Consider the following 21166-nt stretch of genomic DNA (forward strand, 5'->3'; position numbering starts at 1 on the left):
AAGGACATAACCGACCAGTAATCCTGAGATTACCTACAGCCTCAAACCTTAACAGACGTAACTCATCAGAGTAAAGGGGCCAAACGGAAGCAAAATTTTAAAACTTTGTCAATAGAGGCGTGCTTATATGCACTCAAAACAAACCATGCACATATACGTTAATGACCCACAATAAGTACAGTATCACAAAATCCTTTACAGACAGGATCATCCAAACTGAGTCAACCCATATCAAAACTACATACAGATGTACACAAAGTCCTTGCCAATAAGACAAAATATAAATACATAACAAAATGGCAAGGATGGGTCTCGTACGTGAGACACAAGGTTGACTCTTCAAAACTCATGTTGTTTCTGGCAGACTTCACTGGGGCTGGGTTTGGACTTCCCTCGGCTCACCTACAAACACATGAATGAGCGTGAGCGATAGCCCAGTGAATAATATCGAATACATAAGTTACATAAGCAATACGAAGAACAACATGCTTCGAATGGCCTTGGGCCCAATGCATATTTCTGCTTAACATATATACACTTATACAAAATTCAAATCAAATGACTGTAGTTCCAAACATACTGGCCTTTGGCCCAATCAGATTTCCATTCATGTCAAAATGGCCTTCGGCCCATTCATTTATGTCAAAACGGCCTTCGGCCCATTCATTTTTGTCAAAACGGCCTTCGGCCAATTTATTTACGTCAAAACGGCCTTCGGCCCATACATTCGTGTCAAAATGACCTTAGGTCCATTCTCTTATGTCAAAACGGCCTTCGGCCCACTTATTCATGTCAAAACGACCTTCGGTCCATTCATTTCTATCAAAACGACCTTTGGTCCATTCATTTCTATCATGTCAAACTTTTGTCCACCATCCCAATTAGCAACTCATAAAGCTTATAAGGGAAATAAACAATTGGACATTGACAAGATTTCAAATATCGATATTACTCAAAGTGATCGGCTTGTGGATTTGCCTTGGAGCTTGACCCTACACATTTCATGAACACAAAAGGGGTCACTAACAGTTTAACCCGTTCTTTGATTCACATATTCCTCTTTAGGCTTTATTCTTATCTCATTAACTCATTTACAATGCTTAACATATGCCTAAGAGTGCTTATAAGTGAAACATAACGGAAAACGAAACACAGAACGAGCATACAAAATTTCAGAGAACAGGGTCCCCGCTTGAGCGTCAACTCCCCCGCTCGAGCAGAACCTTAAGGCCTGCAAAAGTACTGGTTGCATGAAAAATACACTCGAGCGTAGAATAGAGAGCTCGAGCGGAAGGCTTGTTTACAAAAACTCCCCGCTCGAGCGTGAGATAGCCCGCTTGAGCGGACATCCAACTCTGCAAAAAGTGCTGGGAGCACGATTTTCCCACTCGAGCGGCTTTTCCCCCACTCGAGCGGACATCAAAAATCTGGGTTTTCCAGATTGAGTTCTTGAGCTCCAATTTGAATTTCAACCAACAAAACATGCATGTTATGGCTCAAATCTCAAATATAGTTATGCTAACATGCCATAAACACCAAAACACATTACAATGGAGCCCAATTCACAATTAATTCACATGCATGCCCCAATCTCCCATCAACTCATTCTAATGCAAACAAAATCATACATTCAAAGCTCATATCTTAATTATTCAAACATGCATGCTAATCTTGATTTCATTTCCATCCCAAACAATGCAAATGGTGTTCATTCTCATGGAATACAAGAAAAGCATGCTTGCATGTAAGATTTAACACCTTTATTTCTATGTTCAACTCAATACATGCTAGATTATGCATTTCCACCAGAATTATATACATGCATGCCTTCATTGACCTTCAATTGAACACAAGCAACTCGATTCCCTTACATTCAAACTAATTCATGCTCTTGACCATTTATTAAACTTGAATTCACAAGATGATGGCTATAAATGCATGAATCACTCACCAAGGAGCTTTAATCTTCCCAATTTAGCAATACTTGAGCTTAATCTCCAAAAGGTCCAAGTCTTGAACCACAAATGCAATATTCTCTCCTCTCTCTCTCTAACAGCCGTCTCTCTCTCAATCTCAATTGTATAACTTAGATTTTGAGTTCAATAGAGTTAAAGGAGAGTGTAGTGCTAACATACAACAAGCCCCATTAACATATTATTTTAATATAAAATAATTGGGCACTCAATTCATCAATTTAATCAGTTTAATCTGACCCGAATAAATTTTCAATTAAATTTCACCGTGGGCTCTAATAATTACGCTAATCATAATAGCGTAATCAATTTCGGGTTCTGTGGTCGATAAGGCCCTCAATTTAATTTCCAAAGCAGATTATTCAAACAGATATTCCTACGGTGAACAGATAAAATTTCAAAATCACATATATTCATATAATGGCACATAAAATCATGCTGAACACATAATCATACTCAAATTAAGGACCAATTAGCATACTACGGAATAGGGGTATCATAGTTGGGACCTTGGGGCCGAACTGATGCTCAGTGTGGCATTGTACTATTTGCCCCCGGCCGAGCACTGTTGGGACCTCAGGGCCAAACTAATGCTCGGTGTGGCTGAAGGATATGTGGTATGGCGGTGCTTGAGTTTGTAAGTGGGTCTTACTTAGGTCTAGGTTGGTTTTGAAAGAAAACAATTATTTGGCCCTACCTAGAGCTAAGTAAGATCGGTACTGAAGATTGTGCCCTTGTGTAGAACTGCTTGAGTCTGTTTCAACTTAGATAGCATAGGTGCATTTGAATGCGATAAAGGCATGAAGATGTGTCTTACTCAGGTCCAGGTTGGTTTTTAAAAACAATTGTTTTCCCCCACCTGGAGTTGAGTAAGACTAATGCTGGAAGTTTACTCCTGATAGAACCTGGGCATGCTTGTTCCAACTCTGTTTGTTTGAATCAGTACTAAAGTGTTGACGTGTTGGTACTTGAGGAATTCTGTGGATTCAAAGACGTTTACTTAAGATATGTTAGTGTGGTTTCCACCAAGCAATTCCACTTGGCTAAAGTCCAATTTAGTTGCCAAACATTATTCCACCAAGTAATTCCACTTAGCATGTTTGAGTGCTAACCAAATTTAAATTCCGTCCAGTCGTTCTGAAACTAAGTCCATTTGGGTTAAGACCAAAGTTAATTCCATTTGATAAACATCAAAGCTAATTCCATTTGGTGAAGACCAAAGCTAATTCCGTTTGATAAACATCAAAGCCAATTCCATTTGGTGAGGACCAAAGCTAATTCCCTTTGATAAACCTCAAAGCTAATTTTGTTTGGTAAGAACCAAAGCTAATTCTGTTTGATAAACATCAAAGTTATTTCCATTAGGTAAGAACCAAAGCTAATTCCGTTTGATAAACATCAAAACTAATTACAAGAATTTGATAAATTTGAGAGAAGTGGGGAAGCATTTGCATTGGTCAACAGATAAATGCCTTTACATTCTGATAGAGAAGGTGGGGGACAATTCTATTGCTAGTATTTCTTGAGATTTGCTACGTTCCAGGACCGAGGTATAGCTCTGCCATTAAGATCCTCTAGGTAGTAGGCTCCATTTCCAACGACAACTGTGACTTTGTAGGGACCTTCCCAGTTAGGCCTAAGTTTGCCCTCGCCAGGCACCTTTTTGTGATCCATAACTTTCCTCAAGACCAGTTCTCCTGGTGTAAATTGCCATGGGAAAACTTTTTGGTTGAAACTCTTGATGAGCTACTGCTGATACGCTACAAGTCTGATCAGTGCTGCTTCTCTTCGGCCCTCTGCCATATCTAGTGCTTGTGCACTAGCTTCCTCGTTACTGGTGCTCTCAAACAATTCAGACTGAAGGGTTGGGAGGCCGACTTCGAGTGGGATGATGGCCTCCATTCCGTAAGTTAGTGAGTAAGGTGTTTCCCCCGTTGATCACCGTGCTGTGGTTCGGTATGCCCATAGCACGTGGGGTAACTCTTTAACCCATTTTCCTTTGGCATGCTCAAACCGTTTCTTTACTCTGTTGATGATGGTTTTGTTTGAGGCTTCTGCCTATCCATTGCTTTGCGGGTACCCTGGAGAAGAGTTCCTATACTCGATCTTGAGGTCGGTACAAAACTTTCTGAAGATCTTACCATCAAACTGTGTTCCATTGTCCACAATCAGTACCCGCGGGATGCCGAAACGCACCACCACATTTCTCATAACAAACCGCTTCGTATCTGCCTCTTTGATATTTGCCAATGCCTCGACTTCAACCCATTTAGTAAAATAGTCGGTTGCTGCAATGAAGAATCGTCTGTTCCCAGTGCCTCGCGCCAATGGTCTGACAATATCCAGACCCCATTGGGCAAAGGGCCATGAGCTGGTGAGTGGAGTGAGAGTTTTGGCTGGCTGATGAATGAATGGAGCAAACCTCTGACATTTATCACACTTCTGTACGTACTGCTGAGCATCTTGTTGCATCCGTGGCCACCAATACCCGTGAGTGAGGGCTCGGTGCGCCAGCGACCTTCCGCCAACGTGGCATCCACAAATCCCATCGTGAATTTCGTAGAGAATATTCTCGACCAGATTTGGATGCACACATAGAAGATAAGGGCCAAGATAAGAGCGTCTGTACAGCTTCCCGAATGGTGAAATCCAAAACTAAGCTGACTTGTGTCTGACTTTGTTGGCTTTCTTTTTGTCTTCGGGAAGAGTACAAGATTTTAGAAAAGCAAGTATTGGATCCATCCAGCTCGACTCTACGTTGTTGCAGAGGACTGGAGATGCAATACTTGGCTCTGGCACGAACTCAACCCAAACTTTTCTAGCATCTTTGGTATCTACTGATGAGCCGAGACAAGCCAAAACATCAGTATGGCCGTTTTTGTCCCGACTAATTCGTTCCACTCATATGGATTGAAACTTTTTGAGTAAGTCTTTGGCCTTGCCTGCGTACATGGCCATTCTTTCATCCCGTGTTTCGTAGACCCCAGAAAGTTGGTTTACCACTAGTTGTGAATCGCAGAAAACAAGAAGCTGTTCTGCACTGAAGTGTTCGGCACTGCGTAAGCTAGCCAACAACGCTTCGTACTCTGCCTCGTTGTTCGAAGCCTTCTAACCGAGCCTGAAAGCCTGTTCCCAGATAAATCCTTCTGGTGAGATAAGTACTACTCCTGCCCCCGAACCTCGGCTATTGGACGACCCGTCAACATAGAGCTGCCAGATGTTTTCGATGAAGAGTTTCTAGGCTTCCGAAGTGCAGGGCTTTCCTTGTTCGTTGATGCGTGGCACCTGTGCCGAACTTGGGTTCCCTGGTTCGGTACTCTGGGTGGGAGCAAATTCTGTGACGAAATCTGCTAAGACTTGGGCCTTAATTGCTGTCCTGGGTTGATACCGAATGTCAAACTAGCCAAGTTCTACTGCACATTTTGCTGTTCTGCTAGAGAAATCGGCTCGGCTATATACAGATCTAAGGGGGAATTCAGTGAGGACATTGATGGTATGCCCCTGGAAGTAATGTTGTAACTTCCTCGAGGCGATAAACAGCGCGTAAGCTAACTTTTCCAATGGTAGATACCGTGTCTCGGCATGTAGTAAAGTCTTGCAAACGTAGTATACAGGCCTCTGTTCCTTGTTAACCTCTCGAATTAATACTGCGCTTACGGCATGATCTGAGACTGCTAGATAGAGGTACAGTTCCTCTCCTGGCTCTGGAGTGGACAGAAGGGGAGGTGTCCTGAGGTATTTTTTGAGACTTTGTAGTGCTTCGGTGCACTCAGAACTCCATTCAAATGCTGTCATTTTCTTCAAAAGCTGGAAGAAGGGCTTCATCCGATCTGAAGATTTGTTGATGAACCGATTCAGTGTGGCCGCCATTCCGGCCAGTTTTTATAGCTCCTCAGCTTTTGTTGGTACTTCAAGATCTTGTATTGCTTTTATTTGGTCCGGATCCACCTCAATTCCTCTGTGAATGACCATATATCCCAAGAACTCCCATGTTCCTACCCTGAAAAGCGCATTTCGAGGCATTGAGGCAAAGCTGATGGTTTTTTAAGATGTCGAAAACTTCTCTCAAGTCTGTAAGATGGTTTGTAACGAACTTGCTCTTGACTACCATATCATCTATATAAGCTTCCATGGTTTTTCCTAGTTGGTCCTTGAACATCCGAGTGACTATTCGCTAGTAGGTCGCCCCGACGTTCTTGAGGCCAAATGACATCTCTCTGTAGCAGTAAGTTCCTCTTGGAGTGATAAATGCTGTCTTTTATTGATCCGGACCAAACAGTGGTATCTGATGATAACCGCTATAAGCGTCCAGAAAACTCATACGCTCATGCCCTGCTGTTGAGTCTACTAGTTGATCAATGCGAGGTAGAGGAAAGCTATCTTTAGGGTAGGCTTTGTTCAAGCAAGTGAAGTCAACGCAAACTCTCCATTTTCCGTTCCTCTTCTTGACTACAACTGTGTTGGACAACCATTGCGGGTATTGAACTTCCCTGATTGCTCCTGAAGCTAGGAGTTTTTCGACTTCGGCAATTACTGCTTCGGTGAGCTCGACTGAGGATCTCCGACTTTTTTGCACAATGGGCTGAGCTGAAAGGTTGATGTTGAGCTTGTGGCAAGCAAATTCTGGGTTTAACCCTGGAGTATCATATGCCGACCATGCAAATACCTCTATATTTTCCCTCAACAGTTCCAGCAGCTGAAGTTTCTCATCAGCGCCTAGCGAGGTACTGATAAGGAAGTACTTTTCTGGGTCATCCTCTCTTACCAAGACTTTCTCCAAATCCTCTACCATCTTTTCCTCTGGGGTTCCCCCTACATCTTCCAAGACTGGCTGTTCGGCCACTTCTACCGTTTGTACCTGATTGCAGAGCTGCTTTGCCTTTAATGCTGCCATGAAGCAATGTATGGACGCAACTTGATCCCCTGAGATCTGCCCTACTCCGTGTTTCGTTGGGAAACGGATGAGCTGGTGGTAGGTTGAAGGGACTGCCTCCATTTGATGAATCCATGGGTGGCCAAGTATGGCGTTGTAAGGGGATGGTGTATTAATAACCAAGAACTCTATCTGGAGGGTTTTTGTTCCCGCCATGACTGACAACACTATTCTGCCAAGCGGCCATTCTGGCTGTGAATTGAAACCGACCAACGGGGCTGCTGCTGGGGTGAGGTGCTGCTTGGAGAGACCAAGCTTTCTGAACAAATCATAATACAATATGTCTTCTGCACTGCCTTGATCTACTAGGACTCGTTTTACGTCAAATCGTTTCCCAATTCCCATAGTTATATTCAGTGCATCAGTATGTGGGTTCTATATGCCTTTTAAATCTTTGCTAGTAAATGAAACAGTGCAAAAGGAGGATTTAGGTACTGTACGTACCTTTTTCGATGCAGGTTCCACTGACATGACCCTCTGAATTTGCACAGCCTTAGCGATCTCTTCTTTCAGTGCCTCATCAGATTCCTGAGTCGCTGTCCCGTGGATCACATTTATTGTCAACCGAGGTGGGTGCTCAACATTCGGTTCTGGTGGCGGCTTCCCCAGTTCGGCCACTTCCTTATCCTGATCAATGTAATCCCTTAGGTGCCCGGCTACCACTAGGTCTTCCAAGTATTGCTTTAGTGCCCTGCAACCCCTGTCTTGGTGGTAGGTGCATCTGAGCTTCTAATTGCGCCGAGCTGGATCTCCCAACATTTTCGGCGGCCAAACAAAGAAGGGCTCTCTCTTGATCTATTCCAAGATTCGACAGATTAGCTCTTTGAATACAGTCGCAATGGCTTCGTGGGATTTGGACTTATCCACTTCATTCACTGCAATTTCTCGATGTTCTCCTCGATCTGTTCTCTTATTGTGCCGAGTTGTTTGTTTTGCTGACGCTTCCTCGATGGGGATCAGGTCGTTCTCGAGGTGAGCGTACTGCTCAATTCTAGCACGCAAATCTTTCAAAGCTGTGGCCGGGCGCTTGGTAAGTGATTGTCTCAGCTTACTTTCCGGGCGCAGACCATGTTTGAAGGACATAACGGCCATCTGTTCACTGCACACATTTTTCTCCAGGTCATTGTACTCTTCCCAGTACCTCATAGCATAATTGCGCAGCGTTTCCTCCTGCTCCTTTCGGAGACCGAATAGTGTATCCGGCTCCTTCGGGATCTTAGTGTTGGAGACGAACCTGGCTAGGAACTCTTCGGAGAGCTGCTTCCAGCCATGGATCGATCCAACGGGGAGACGATCAAACCATCGAAGTCCGGTTTCTCCCAAGCTGGATGGAAAGACTTTACACATCAGTGCCTCATCTCGGTTCCATAGGGACATCATCTGTCTATAATGGCTAATATGTGTCAGCGGGTCCGACTTCCCGTCGTATGAAGTGAACTTTGGTGGGGTGAATTTCTTTGGAGGTCTTAAGGTCTCAATCTCCGAGGAGAATGGTGAAGAGACGAGCCTGTCTAGCGCTCGGTATTCTCTTTGGTGAACAGTACGGTCCAGATGATCTCGATGTTGTTTGTTCTGCCTATTACCAATCAACCAAATACGAAGGTCCTGAGAAGGGTAATCAGTTTGTTGGCTAACTGTCTTTTGCCTCTTGGCCCTTCTCCGGCGTGACCCACGGGTGTGACTGCTTGCTGCCTCACTCTGTACTGGGATAGGCTGGCTTTGTTGCCCAGACTCATTCCTGGGGAACTTCTTCACTGGTGGCTCCCTGGATGAGCTCCTCCGTCGCAAACGAGAGGGCTCCGCTTCCGTCTTCTTTTCCGTCGGATTGCCCAGCACCTTCTTAAGTTGGGCTTTCAACTCCTGTATCTCCATCCCCATGGAGTCTATGATTCGATCTCTATAATCCTTTTCCAGAAGAAAGTGATGAGAAGAACCTCCAGCGAAGGGTAATCGATGCTCGACGGATTCAGGGGTTCAATTATTGTTTCCAGTTTGTTCCTCCGGGACTGTTGGGAGTGCCAAACCTTTGTCCTTCATTTTCTTCGTCTGTGGAGTATGTGTCGAAGGCGGAATGTCCTCAATCCCCATCGCCGGAACTAAGTGCAGAGCTCAGAGATGAAGTGGTCCACGTTCACCGCACCAATTGTGCGTACTGGATTCCGCACTAGATGAAAGTGGATCGGGGCTCCGCACTCGGTTGGACTATCCAGGGACTGAGGTTCCTGCCACAGGAAACACCGTTAGAGCTGCCCGGCCAGGGTTGGTCGGATAACCCCTCCGGTGTGGGAATTAGCAATCGGAGAAAAAATGTATCGAGAGTTGAGTTTGTATCTAAGTGTGATTTTGCTTGGAATTGTTCAGTTACCTTCAATGTGAAGTTCATGTTATATATATAGTGTTCCTTGCTTGCTTCTCAAGGTGGGTTCATGGAGTTTGGATGCTGCTAGATGTTCTTTTAGCATTGCTCAAGGTGGGGGACCACCTGGTAATTGCCATTGAATGCATATACTCATTGTAGTCATGTTGATAACAAACCACATTCCTTTGATTCAACAACTTTCGTGATTCTAGGTGTAGGGGACTAGCTGAGGTAGCAACTTGCACATGCATACATTCACAACTTCCACGTTTCCTTGCGAGGTTTCCTCAGCTCGGTACCGCTGTGCCTCAGCTCGGCATCATTGTGCCTCAGCTCGGCATCATTATGCCTTGTCTTGGCCTTTTACAGGATCATTCATGGAGATGGGCTAATCCATTCGGATATCTTTGTATGGGCTCGGCCCATTTTCTGCTCGGCCCATAGGTTCAGTCTCGCAGCTCGGCCCATCTCAGCACCACGATTGAACTAGCCTTTCCACTGCGGGTTAGGCCCAAGTGCTTGAGGACCTGGGTGAATTGTTGATCATGAAGTTGGGCTCAATTGATTTGCCCATATACTCATCCAACTCATTTGGATTCGGACTTCAGTGGATTGGGCCGGTCCAAGGCTTGAATCCGACCCATTTCACATTTAGCCCCTTCACACACTTAATAAAACATTCTTCATTGAGACTAAAAGAACCTGTTCACAATCTCTCGATAAGCACTTGTCTTATTAAAATTTTGTAAGGACTTTACAGTTTGTTGCTGGCAGACAATAATTACATTTTTATCTCTTGAAGTGCTAAAAAAGCCAATAATACCGATTGGAGAGTGAGAGAGAGAAGGATTTCAGTGTTTGTGAAAAGGGTTAGGACAAATATAAGGAAAGGAAAAATAAATAGAAAAAGAAGGAGAATAAATTCGCTCTTTGCAACTATTACTTTGCCTCCATATTTATCTTCCCGTTGAAAAAGCATATCTTGCAATGGTAAATATATGTTTTTGCCATGGCTAATAAGCGGTCGCAAAATATATGGTAGCAAGAAATCATTTTTCTAGTAGTGAATGTAAATAATTTTACTTGAAATTGTTAGCAGTGTCACTTTATATATTTTTTTTCATCATATTTAAACTATCATATAACACTTATAACACTTGATAAAGCTAAATAAAGAATATGATTAATATAGCCAACCCCATTTGATTAACTAGAGACACAAGACTTAATTTGGTTTGATATTGGAGGAATTAAATAGAAATATTAGAAGTTTAAGAGAGGTGGCCTCATTTGACAACTTTTAATTTTAGTTAAAAAGTTAAAAAATTACTATAAATTGTCATGTCACTCTCTTTATTTTTCTGTATTTTTTTGGTAAGAAGTTAAAAAATTTCTAAAATAACATGTTTGATCTAGAGAAAAATTGAAGGGCTGAACTAAAAGAAAGTTGAGTCATTGAAAACTAGACCACGGTTAATGGAATTAAATGATAATTTACCTTTTTTTTTAAGTTAAAGTCTATAATTTATAAATAAAATCTAAAAATATTTCTCCCAACTCTTGATAATTGGTATTTAAAAACATTTTCAAATTATTTAAATTATTTTTTAATTGTAACAGGCAATTTTATACAATTCCTCTAAGTGAAAACTGAAAAAGTTATAAGCACTTTAAAATTAAATCTGTTTTTTATTATCAAATTCAAGTCATTTTAAAATGAATAAATTTATTTTTTAAAATTATGTTATTTTTTGTAATGATTTTAATTAACTTATTATAAAATTTTATAAGCAAAACTTTTAGGCTCCGTTTGGTAAGCCTCTCAAATTATAGTTTCACCCATTGATTTGAGTGTGATATTTGTTTTGAGTTTTCAAATTATAATTCTACATTCATTTCTCAAAACTCAATTCAAAACATAATCATTACTTTTCGAAACTCATAACCAAACACATAATTCAAAATTCTTTTCAAAACTCAATTCAAATCAATATTTTAATTTTTTCAATATTTTAAATATTTAAACATTTTAAAGAAATTTTAATTTTGTTAAGATTTTAAATATTTTAATATTTAAATATATTACGATTTTTTAATTTTTTGAATATTTTTAAATATTACGATTTTAATTTTTTAAATTTTAAAATATTTTATAAAAATAAATTCAAACTCTATTTTATAAAAATATTTTAAAATATTTTAATTTTTTTGTTATGTATTTGGTTACTATTTGAGTGTAAAGTTGTGAAAATAGTATGTAGTTTTGATTTATGTGTTTGGTTATGAGTTTTAAAAATAATTTCTTAATTGAGTTTTGTTTTATATGTTTGGTTATGATTTAAGTGTAGAGTTGTTTTTAAATTTAAAATATTAAAATTTAAAATTATTTAAATTTTTTGAATATTTAAATTTTTACGATTTAAATTTTTTGAATATTTATTTTAATTTTTTACTTATTAAATTTTTTAGATTATTTAAATATTTATGATTTAAATTTTTTGAATATTTATTTTAAAAAAAATTATTTCCTTTGTAGTATTTTTAATTAAAAAATTGATTAATGTTATTTTTTGTTAATAATAAATTTTTTTAATTGAATTTTAAAAAGAGTTTGACTATGAGTGTTAATCAGAATTTTCAATAGTGTGAAAGTAGTGTGTTTTGCTTTGAGTTACAACAATTTGAATTAAAAGTTTTGAAAACTCTTTTCAAAACTCATAACCAAACAAATTTTCTTACTTCACATGTTAAATCAAACTTTCAAAACTCAATTCCACATACAATTCAAAACTCAATTCAATACTCTATTCAAAAACCATAACCAAACAAATTTTCTACACTCAAATCATAATTCCACAACTCACAAACTCCAAATGCAACTCATACTCTCAAATCATATTTACAAAACTCTACCAAAAATAACCTTAATATATCACAATTCACTTACCTAATTCACAAAATTTTTCGTCAAAACAAATAAAATATCACGGTAATTTTTTATTTATCAGTATAAAGTGTAATGTAATTGAACGTTCATTCCACTATAGTATCTATTTTCATACTTAATTTATTAAAAAATATTAATAAATATATTGAAAATCATTCATCATGAATATTTTATAAAAAAAAACTTAAAAAATAATAATTTTATATTTCACTTCAGTGATGAATACTCAAGTAAAAGCATTTGCATTCACTGGAGAAGTTAAGGGGAAATTTTTTTTTATATGAGTAATGATAGCAACTCAAAAATTTTATTAAATGTTATATTAAATATTTTATATAGATATGAGACTCACATAAAATTTATATAATATAAATTTTATATTTATATAAAATATTTAAGTTCTGTTACATTTTTTCCTTTTGTATCCATTGAAAAAGTTAAAGAACACGCAAGCAATGAAACCAATTGGCTAAGTCGGAATAATGATTGGAGTATTTCAATCCATCATAACCCTTCAACCTAGGGATAAGCAAATGACTAGTTTGAGTGGATGAATACGAATTATGCATTAAAATAATTTAATTTAAATTTAATTTGAATAAGGACGAATTTAAATGGACTAGGTTAAAGAGAAAATTGGTTAAAAGGTCATTTTAAAGAAAGTGTAAATGTATGAGTATTTATTATTTTATTTTTTTTGGGGTGAGAAATACTCATTATGAAATAGTGTGGTGAGAAATATATTTTATTTCTAATTTTATCTTTTTAATTTTTATTGACACTAATCAGTTGAAATTTTTATTCTATATGTTGTAATTCTATTAGTGTGAAATTTCTATATATTGAAATTCTATCAATGCGGATTTTTTATTTGTTGAAAATAATTCTGTCGGTGTGAAATTCTATTCGTTCAATTTTTTTTATTAATTTTTTTTTATCTGTTAAAATGCTAAGCTAAACCAAATCCTATATGTTAAAATTCAAAGCCCAACCAAACCTTATCTGTTGAAATACAAGAGAGAAATTTGATCTATTGATTTGTTGTCAGTAGGTCAGATCATTTTTTAATCTATGTCAACCTGTTTGTGTCAATATTTGAGTCTTCAAATTCATTCACCCAAAAAAATCTGTTCAAATTGTTTTCCAAGTCAAAGAAGGGGGAATGTAGTCTAGTTTATGCGTTTTGTTCATCATGTTTTTGTTTAACTTTCACAAGCTGTTCAAATTTTGCAGAGTAAGATTCCAAATTATGATTCTTTTTCTTCCCCTTATCTCTCTTCTTTTTCTTCACGATGTCTTACTCAAACTTTCATTATTATGGCCTAAACTATCTAAACAAGAATTTGAATTTCTTATCATCAACTTGGTAGTCATCCTTGAATGCTTCCCCCAAAGCTATACTCTGTAACAATCTTAAGTTCATCCACCAAGATGTCATCATCACATGATTTGATTAATTCTAAACATAAATTTCTATAAAGATTGTAAGTTCTTGGAGCAAGTTAAAGGACTGGCCATGTTGGGAGTATATATAGGACCACCGCAAGGGACGTCGAATTTAAGGGAGACTTGCTTATAGATCAGGTACTCCGATGAACCAAACGTATCCAAACTAGATCTTCACTTCTTTAACAATGGCGACATGACCGATGAAGTTATTGTTGTTAGAGCATGTGTAAAGGTAAAGTCCTACATCGGATAAAGAATAAAATAATGGGTCCTAATATACATTAGATGGGCTCTCCACTTATAGGCTTGAACTTTTAAGTGGATATAAGTTCCAAATAATGTACGTTTGGCCTTAATATGGTATTTGTGGACTCTGGAGTTTCCTTATGATGAATTGGGTCGATGTTACTGTATACTTGTGGGCTCCTTGATTCCCCAATAACTGGTATCAAAATTGATGGTAGACGATTTATGGGCAAACTCTCCTGAAGCATTGATGTTGGTGGACTTGGGCTTGTACGGAAAACTCTTGATGAAGCAAGAAAAAAAAAAATCCATAGTGATTCTTGATGGAGTGAAATTCCTAGTGCACGTGGAGGTTAGACCACTACAAGGTGGCTCTCAATGGAGTATGGTGGCTTACGATTTAGTATGTGCGGGAAGGCTCAAGTTGGACTCGATGTTGGAGAGTTATAAATCAAGATTAATGGGAGTGCGTATGATCTACAATAAACCTGGTGATGATAGATCAGACTCGAAGGGGAGTAAGGCGAGGCCCGATGTTTGGTTCACACATGAAGGAGAGATTGTTAGAGCATGCATGAAAGTAGAGTTCCACATCAAATAAAGAATAAAATATATGGGTCTTAATATATACTAGTCAGACTCTCTACTTATAAGCTTAAGCTTTTAAGTGGATATGAGTTCCAAATAATGTATGTTGGGCCTTAATATGGCATTTGTGGACTCTGAAGTTTCATGGAGTTTATCTCTAATGAATTGGGTTGGTGTTGTTGTGCACTTGTGGGCTCTCTAATTCCCTAACGATCGTCGTATTTGTAGAGGCCTCAGATCTTAGCTCCATTGTTGGATTTGGAACTTGAAGACAAAGAAGACGTTAGAGATGCAGATCTAGACGAGGCAGTAGTTGAGGGTAGAAGAGCCACCAACAGAGGAGGAGGAACCGAGGCGGCGGCGACGTAGTCGTGGTGAGCCATGCTGGTGACGGAAGAAAAGATGAAGAAGAAAAAGAAAGGGAAAAGAGATAAACAAGGTTGAGGAGAGAGAACGGGTCTGGGGAACAAAAACACAGATCGAACAAAATGATATATATACCTGGGTAGTTTGGTTATTTCGCAAAAGTATGTCCTTATGGACATACTATTTTGAAGCATGAACTTTTCAGCAAAAGGAATTTAAATTTGGATTTATGGACTCAATCTTCTAGGTTAAATTGAGTAAGGATTAGATAAATTAATTCAATCAACTTAGGCCTCGTTTGGCAAGAGACTATTTTAGCCAATTAGCCAAAAAGTTACTAAATTAGCCAAAAAGTCAACAACCCATACCAAAAAGTCAAAGATTCTCTTTTCTCTCTACTTTTTGCACATCTTTTCGTAATTAGTCAAAAAGTCATCCCAAACATACAAGTTTTTTTTACCTACCTTTTTAGCCAAATAGTCAAAAAGTTACTAAATTAGCTTGTTCCCAAATGAGGCCTTATTTATTTTATTAAACTTTTTTTTTAATGATGGTAGTGGTAGAATGGTGGCAATTAGATTGTAGAATTAACCAAACACTCAAGTTTGATTTGCTAAAATTTCATTTGAAATTGAATCATTATGTAAACAAACTAAGTTTGAATACGTTTTAAAATCCGTGAACTTCTCAAGTCAAATTTTAAACAACTAAATACTTGGCTCTATTTAGTTATATGCACTATAAAAAATCAAATTCCTCGAACTCAATTCTTGATAGAATCAATTAAAGCTTAGTTAGATAAACACAAAAGGTAAAATCAAACCAAATTTGAACACATTTTGAAGTTTGTCAAATTTTCAAAAAAAGTTTGAATAACATATTACTTGAATTGATTCAACTTGTTTACAGCCTTAATGGTTGTTGTTTGTAGAGTGATAGAAGAGGACATAGTTGGGTGGTACAAGAGGTGGTGTCAATTTTATTCTTATTCCTAACCACTTAAACCATAATCTTCCCCCACTCTTACCACTGCTTGCTCCGGTTACCATCTTCCTCCCATTCCCAACTTCGGCCACTTTCATTTGTTCTTTCCTATCTCCAGCAACCTATCCTTATCTCCCCGCAACCCTTGAGCCTCCTCTTCACCCACTCCGATCACCCCTAGCTCTATCTCTATCCATCACCGCCCATTTCCAACCACTACTACTCATTTCCAGCCCATTTTCTTCTCCCCCAACACCCTAAACCCTTCATCCTCCTTCATTGACAGTCTTCACCCACTCTTTTCACTCTTCCACAATTCGCAAACACTTTCCTAACCACTACCACTCATTTCTAGCCCCGTTTCTCCTCCCCAACACCCTAAACCCTTGATCCTCCTTCATTGATAGCCTTCACCCCCTCTTTTCCCTTTTCCATAACCCCAAGCATAGAAGAGAGTGAGAGAGAGAGAGAGAGAGAGAGAGAGAGAGAGAGAGAGAGATTATTATGCCAAAGAAGAAGGGGTCCATATTGGGAGAAAGAGCTAAGGAGGTGTTCAGGAGTGGAGGGGTGTGGGGAGAATGGATAAGAAGTGGCAAGAAAGGGAGTGAGATGGTTAGGGGAGGACGGAGAAGAGGCCACGGGATTAAGGTGGTGGGTAGGATTGCAAGTAAAGTAGGGTAGGATTTAAGAGAATTGCGGATAATTTTAATATTAGGTGGGGTATCTAAGCAATTTCGTAAAATTGGAATTTTTGAGATATGGGTCTAAAGAATTTTGGTAAGGGCAAATAGTAGCACACATCCATTTAAACCTAATGTTAATTGAATTAGCAAGACATAAATCATTTAAACGCATTTATGGGTTTGAACACCTTTAAACATATTTTAAATAGGTGAAATGAGATTAGTTCAGAATTTTTAGTTGAGTTGAGTCCCTTCACATACAACATGTATCTCTCGGTATAAGGTCAAGAGTTCAGATATGGTTTACACACAAAACTCTATCTTCTCTGTCTCCAATGTAAAATAAACAAATAAATAAAAATGGCAATTGGATTGTGTGTGTGTCGTCTCTATGCACTACATTCCAAATTGAGTGCATTTTTCTGGGTTATAGATCCGCAAAGCAACCACATCTCCATCTAACTTCCTCATCTCCCTTGAAGACTCTGCAATCATCATGCTTGTCATCGGCAATTAACAAAAGGAAAATTACACTAGATTGTTCCCAAATTTACAATCCAATGAACCATTTTCGCATTTAATAATTGACTAATCATACACATAATACACATAGAATAACTTCAATAACAAAATTCACTCACCCAATTATACAAACAGTTAACATATATATATATATATATATATATATACATATATAACAAATTTACACACAATCAGCCCTCTTCACACTGTTTTATATATATGGTAAATGTATACAGTATATATATTTAGTAGTCTAGGTTATATTTAATTATGGGGATGTTGTTGAGGAAGGCGGAACCGGACCTGAGAAGCCGGCGAGCGGACAGCAACGCCATGCCAACAGATACCGCCATGACAAATCTCAGTCTGGTGATGATGAGGAGCGAGTGCTTTGGTGGCTTTGCGAGACACGTCCCAAATCAAACTCGAGATCAATACTAGACCAACCATAATAGTAGACACAAGGAGCACGAAGATGCCATTGAAGCCCTGACCTGAGATCAATCCGTACGCTTTTATACCTGCAATCGCCACCAGGTACAGCGTCGTCAAATTCCCCGCCACCACATCGGAGATCGTCATCTCTACAATTTTTTTCTCTCTCTCTCTAGAATTCTCTCTCTGACTAGGTCTGGTGAAGAAGAAGTAAGCGAGAGTAAAGACTGAATAAAGCCCCAAATTCGGATTGGGGAAAAGAATTTATTGCTTCTCCTTGGGAATGCTGGGGCTTGGATTATCCTGTTATATATAATTATAAAATATATATATATATATATATATATATATATATATATATATGGAATATGATCTATGGAGTGGACATTACGATATTTTTTTTTAATGGTCCAGCTTATCTTTAGTTAGGGATTAAAATTAAATCATTCAGTCCAGTTTGTAGGCTTATTTTTAGATTTTGTTTTGATAGTTTAAACCGTTTAATATGTAAAATTTATCAAGTAATATATTCTTATAAAAAATCACGTTAATCGGATATTGATAGTTATTTGATCAGATTAATTTTATATAATTAAAAGGAAACGGTAAAAAAAAAAGTTAGCAAAAATCTGATTCGATCAAATAGTTATCGATCTCCGATTAACGTAATTTGTTACAGAAATATAATACACGACGAGTTCTACATATTTATCAATTCAAATTATCAAAAATGGACTAAAAAATAAGTCTATGAGCAAGACTAAACGGTCCAATCGTAATCCCAATTGCAGACCAGTTGGATCCTTTTTTTAAATAGAAGAATGGGTATTACGACATTGGATGCTCTCTTTTCACAGCCTTTGAACTTATCTTCATATTTTTTTTTTAAAAAAAAAAATTGAGTAAATTATATTTATTTTTTTTTAAAATTTAGAAAAAAATATAGTAAATTTCATAATTTTGACATGATTTGATTAATAATTTTTATAGTAATGTTAAATGGATTAAAATTAATATAAATAGTACAAAAATATAAAAATAAATAATGTAAAATACACATTTTTAGGTAAAATATATCACACTATTATGTTTTTATTCATATAATTAATAAATTATTAATAAAAGTAACACTAAATGTTTTATGAATTAAAATTTTAATATAATTATTTTAAAATTATAAAATTTATCATATATTTTTTTCTAAATCACAGTGAATTTTTTTTTTTTTTTTTTTTTGTGGGTACACCAGAAAAGAGAAATTTATTAATTTATTATTATTATAGGGAAAGGGATCAAATCAAAATCCACCTTGTTTATTCGAGCTACTAATGATTTTTGTTGTTTATTATCAAAATCCACCTATTGTTTATTATTACTCAGTAGAATTTTTGACAGCCATAGGCGTAAAGACACATGTTTCTAACTCGTCATTTGGATATTTTGACCTTGAGTACGTGGCTGTACAACAATCTTTTGACCCTCTAGTTTAGGCTATGTCTGTTTGCAGATTTGAGAAGCTGAACTGAATTGTTAATCCGTAAATTCCGTTTGATGGGCACGCCGGGCCCAGTCCACGGCCTTGGGTTCAGCCCACGGCTAGGTAGACTCAATCTGCTCTTGTCCTAGGCCTTTCAAGCAGTCGCACTATTAAAGCTCAGTGGTTGTGAGAAGTTAATGTTGGATTAGGACTAATGACATTCAGACACCTAGTAAGTAAGGAATTAACAATATAAGTAGACAAATATCTTATAAAGTTATTACATTCACATATCAGTTATTAAATGAGGCACCATAGCATTAAATGTGGCAAGATCCTTCACGCCGAAATATGCAGAATCACCATGAACGATGGTAACTAAGTTATAGATTTTCGGCCAACAAGAGAACTTGGAATGGATAAGGAAATGATGGGTAAGGGATACAAGGAAACTTTCGAGGTATGTTCAAGGATATATGATGGTATTCTTCCCCTTCTTCTTCTACTCTCTCTTTTACTTTAACCAATCATAATCAATCTTTACTTCTCTAAAAACTCCAACCTAACTTGATCATCGGAGGGTTCACGGGGAGAGACCACTCTAATCTTGGTACCTCTCATTCAGACCTTTTTGTCAACATGCGTCAAGGAATCAACCAGTAGACCCGTTAAAAGCGCGGATGAGTCTAACCCATCCTACATTGACAAACATTGCATTATCAAATCATGTTTGTTGTGATAAATTGATATACAAAAGAGTAATGCTAGGAATCCCAAATAAATTATTAAATTTTCTATCAAATCTCTTACATTGGTGTAGGACACACACACATGTGATTTGTGTGGGTCTCACACTCATGTGAGAGGTTTGATAGAAAATTTAATAATTTGTTTGGGATCCAAAGCACTTTCCTATACAAAAAGGGTGAAATTATACTCAAATAGGAAATTTAGGTTCAACTTTTGTTGTTGCTATGGTTGTTGTTGTTGTTATTTATTTATTTATTTTTTGTTCAGATTAGAGAATTTCGCTTAATCCTTAAAATTACGCTTTTAAAATGAAAATGACTCAGTTTAAGACACAGTTTTCAATTATAAAAAAAAAATGATGTGATTATTACAATTCAATCCTTTAAAATTAGATGGCTAAAAAGTCATTATACACTCATTTTATAAAAATAACAAAATAACTTCTTATATAATGAAATCTTTTATATAATTGCATATATTTAATTTTAACAAATTAATATCATCACATTAATGTATAAATAAATATAATTTATTTTACATTTTTAATTTAATATAAATAATTCTTTCACTCAATCACATCGTACTTAATTAATGTTTTGGTAATTTTTTTTTACCAATTGATAGGGAATTGATTACAATTATGACAAGAAAATTACAATAACTAGACAATTATTCAACAATACATAGCTAGAAGCCTAGTAATCATGGTAAGCAAGAGCTCATAATAGTAGAATAAAAAATTCAATTAGACAGAAAATTCTACAATAAAAGAGAAATAATTAATCTTTACATTTGAAAAGATCGACTGTTTAAATTCTCAAATAAATTTGTACAATGGTGCAACAAACCTGCTAACGTTTGACAATTCTAACTACCCATTATTCTAAGGTAGTAGAATTTTAATTAGAAAATGTGGTTTAAATTCATTTTAATTGTGAATTGTATCACTTGTAATTGTGAATTGTATCACTTACTAGTTGAATTAGACCACAATTTTATTTTATTTTTTTTGGTTAAAATTATGATCATCAATTTTGGCTACCTAGAATTATTGATTAATGTTGCCAGGACATCGCTCAACTTTATAATTTTTTTTTTAAAAGTAATTTTACAAATATAGTGAATTTTATTTTAATTTTTTGGCAAGGAAAGGATGAATTTGCAACTTTGTTTAATAAATGGATGGTAGGTACTTGGCCAGCCAATCTCAATTGATCGCTTACCTTCATTTATTAAATAATGCTTGTTGCTAATCATCCTATTACTCCAATTATATTTTGCGACCCAATAGAAAATATCACATAAAGTTAGTTATCGTTCTAGCAAACGAAATAATAATATTGATCAACGTTGTTTTTGCCCTAAAGCATATATAATATACAAAACCTTGAGTCAAAAAAGAAACAAATGATTATGCTAATTCAATACAAAAATAATTAAAAGAAATAAAATTA

The 21166-nt window shown here is 36.8% G+C and overlaps 1 protein-coding gene across 1 annotated transcript; it reads right to left on the minus strand.

The window, feature by feature from the left end:
• Positions 1-6231: 6231 nt before the first annotated feature.
• LOC145793218 (uncharacterized) lies at positions 6232-7251 on the minus strand. The gene has a single exon (XM_082875980.1). The coding sequence runs from the start codon at positions 7249-7251 to the stop codon at positions 6232-6234; it is 1020 nt and encodes a 339-aa protein (XP_082732106.1).
• Between the last annotated feature and the right edge of the window lie 13915 nt (positions 7252-21166).

The sequence above is a fragment of the Camellia sinensis genome, chromosome 6 (assembly GCF_055761805.1).
Source record: "Camellia sinensis isolate YWXY chromosome 6, ASM5576180v1, whole genome shotgun sequence".
Classification (NCBI taxonomy): Eukaryota; Viridiplantae; Streptophyta; class Magnoliopsida; order Ericales; family Theaceae; genus Camellia; species Camellia sinensis.

Bases quoted from the DNA above. Each gene is read 5' to 3' on its own strand.
- LOC145793218 (XM_082875980.1), bottom strand. From the start codon at position 7,251: ATGGGAATTGGGAAACGATTTGACGTAAAACGAGTCCTAGTAGATCAA.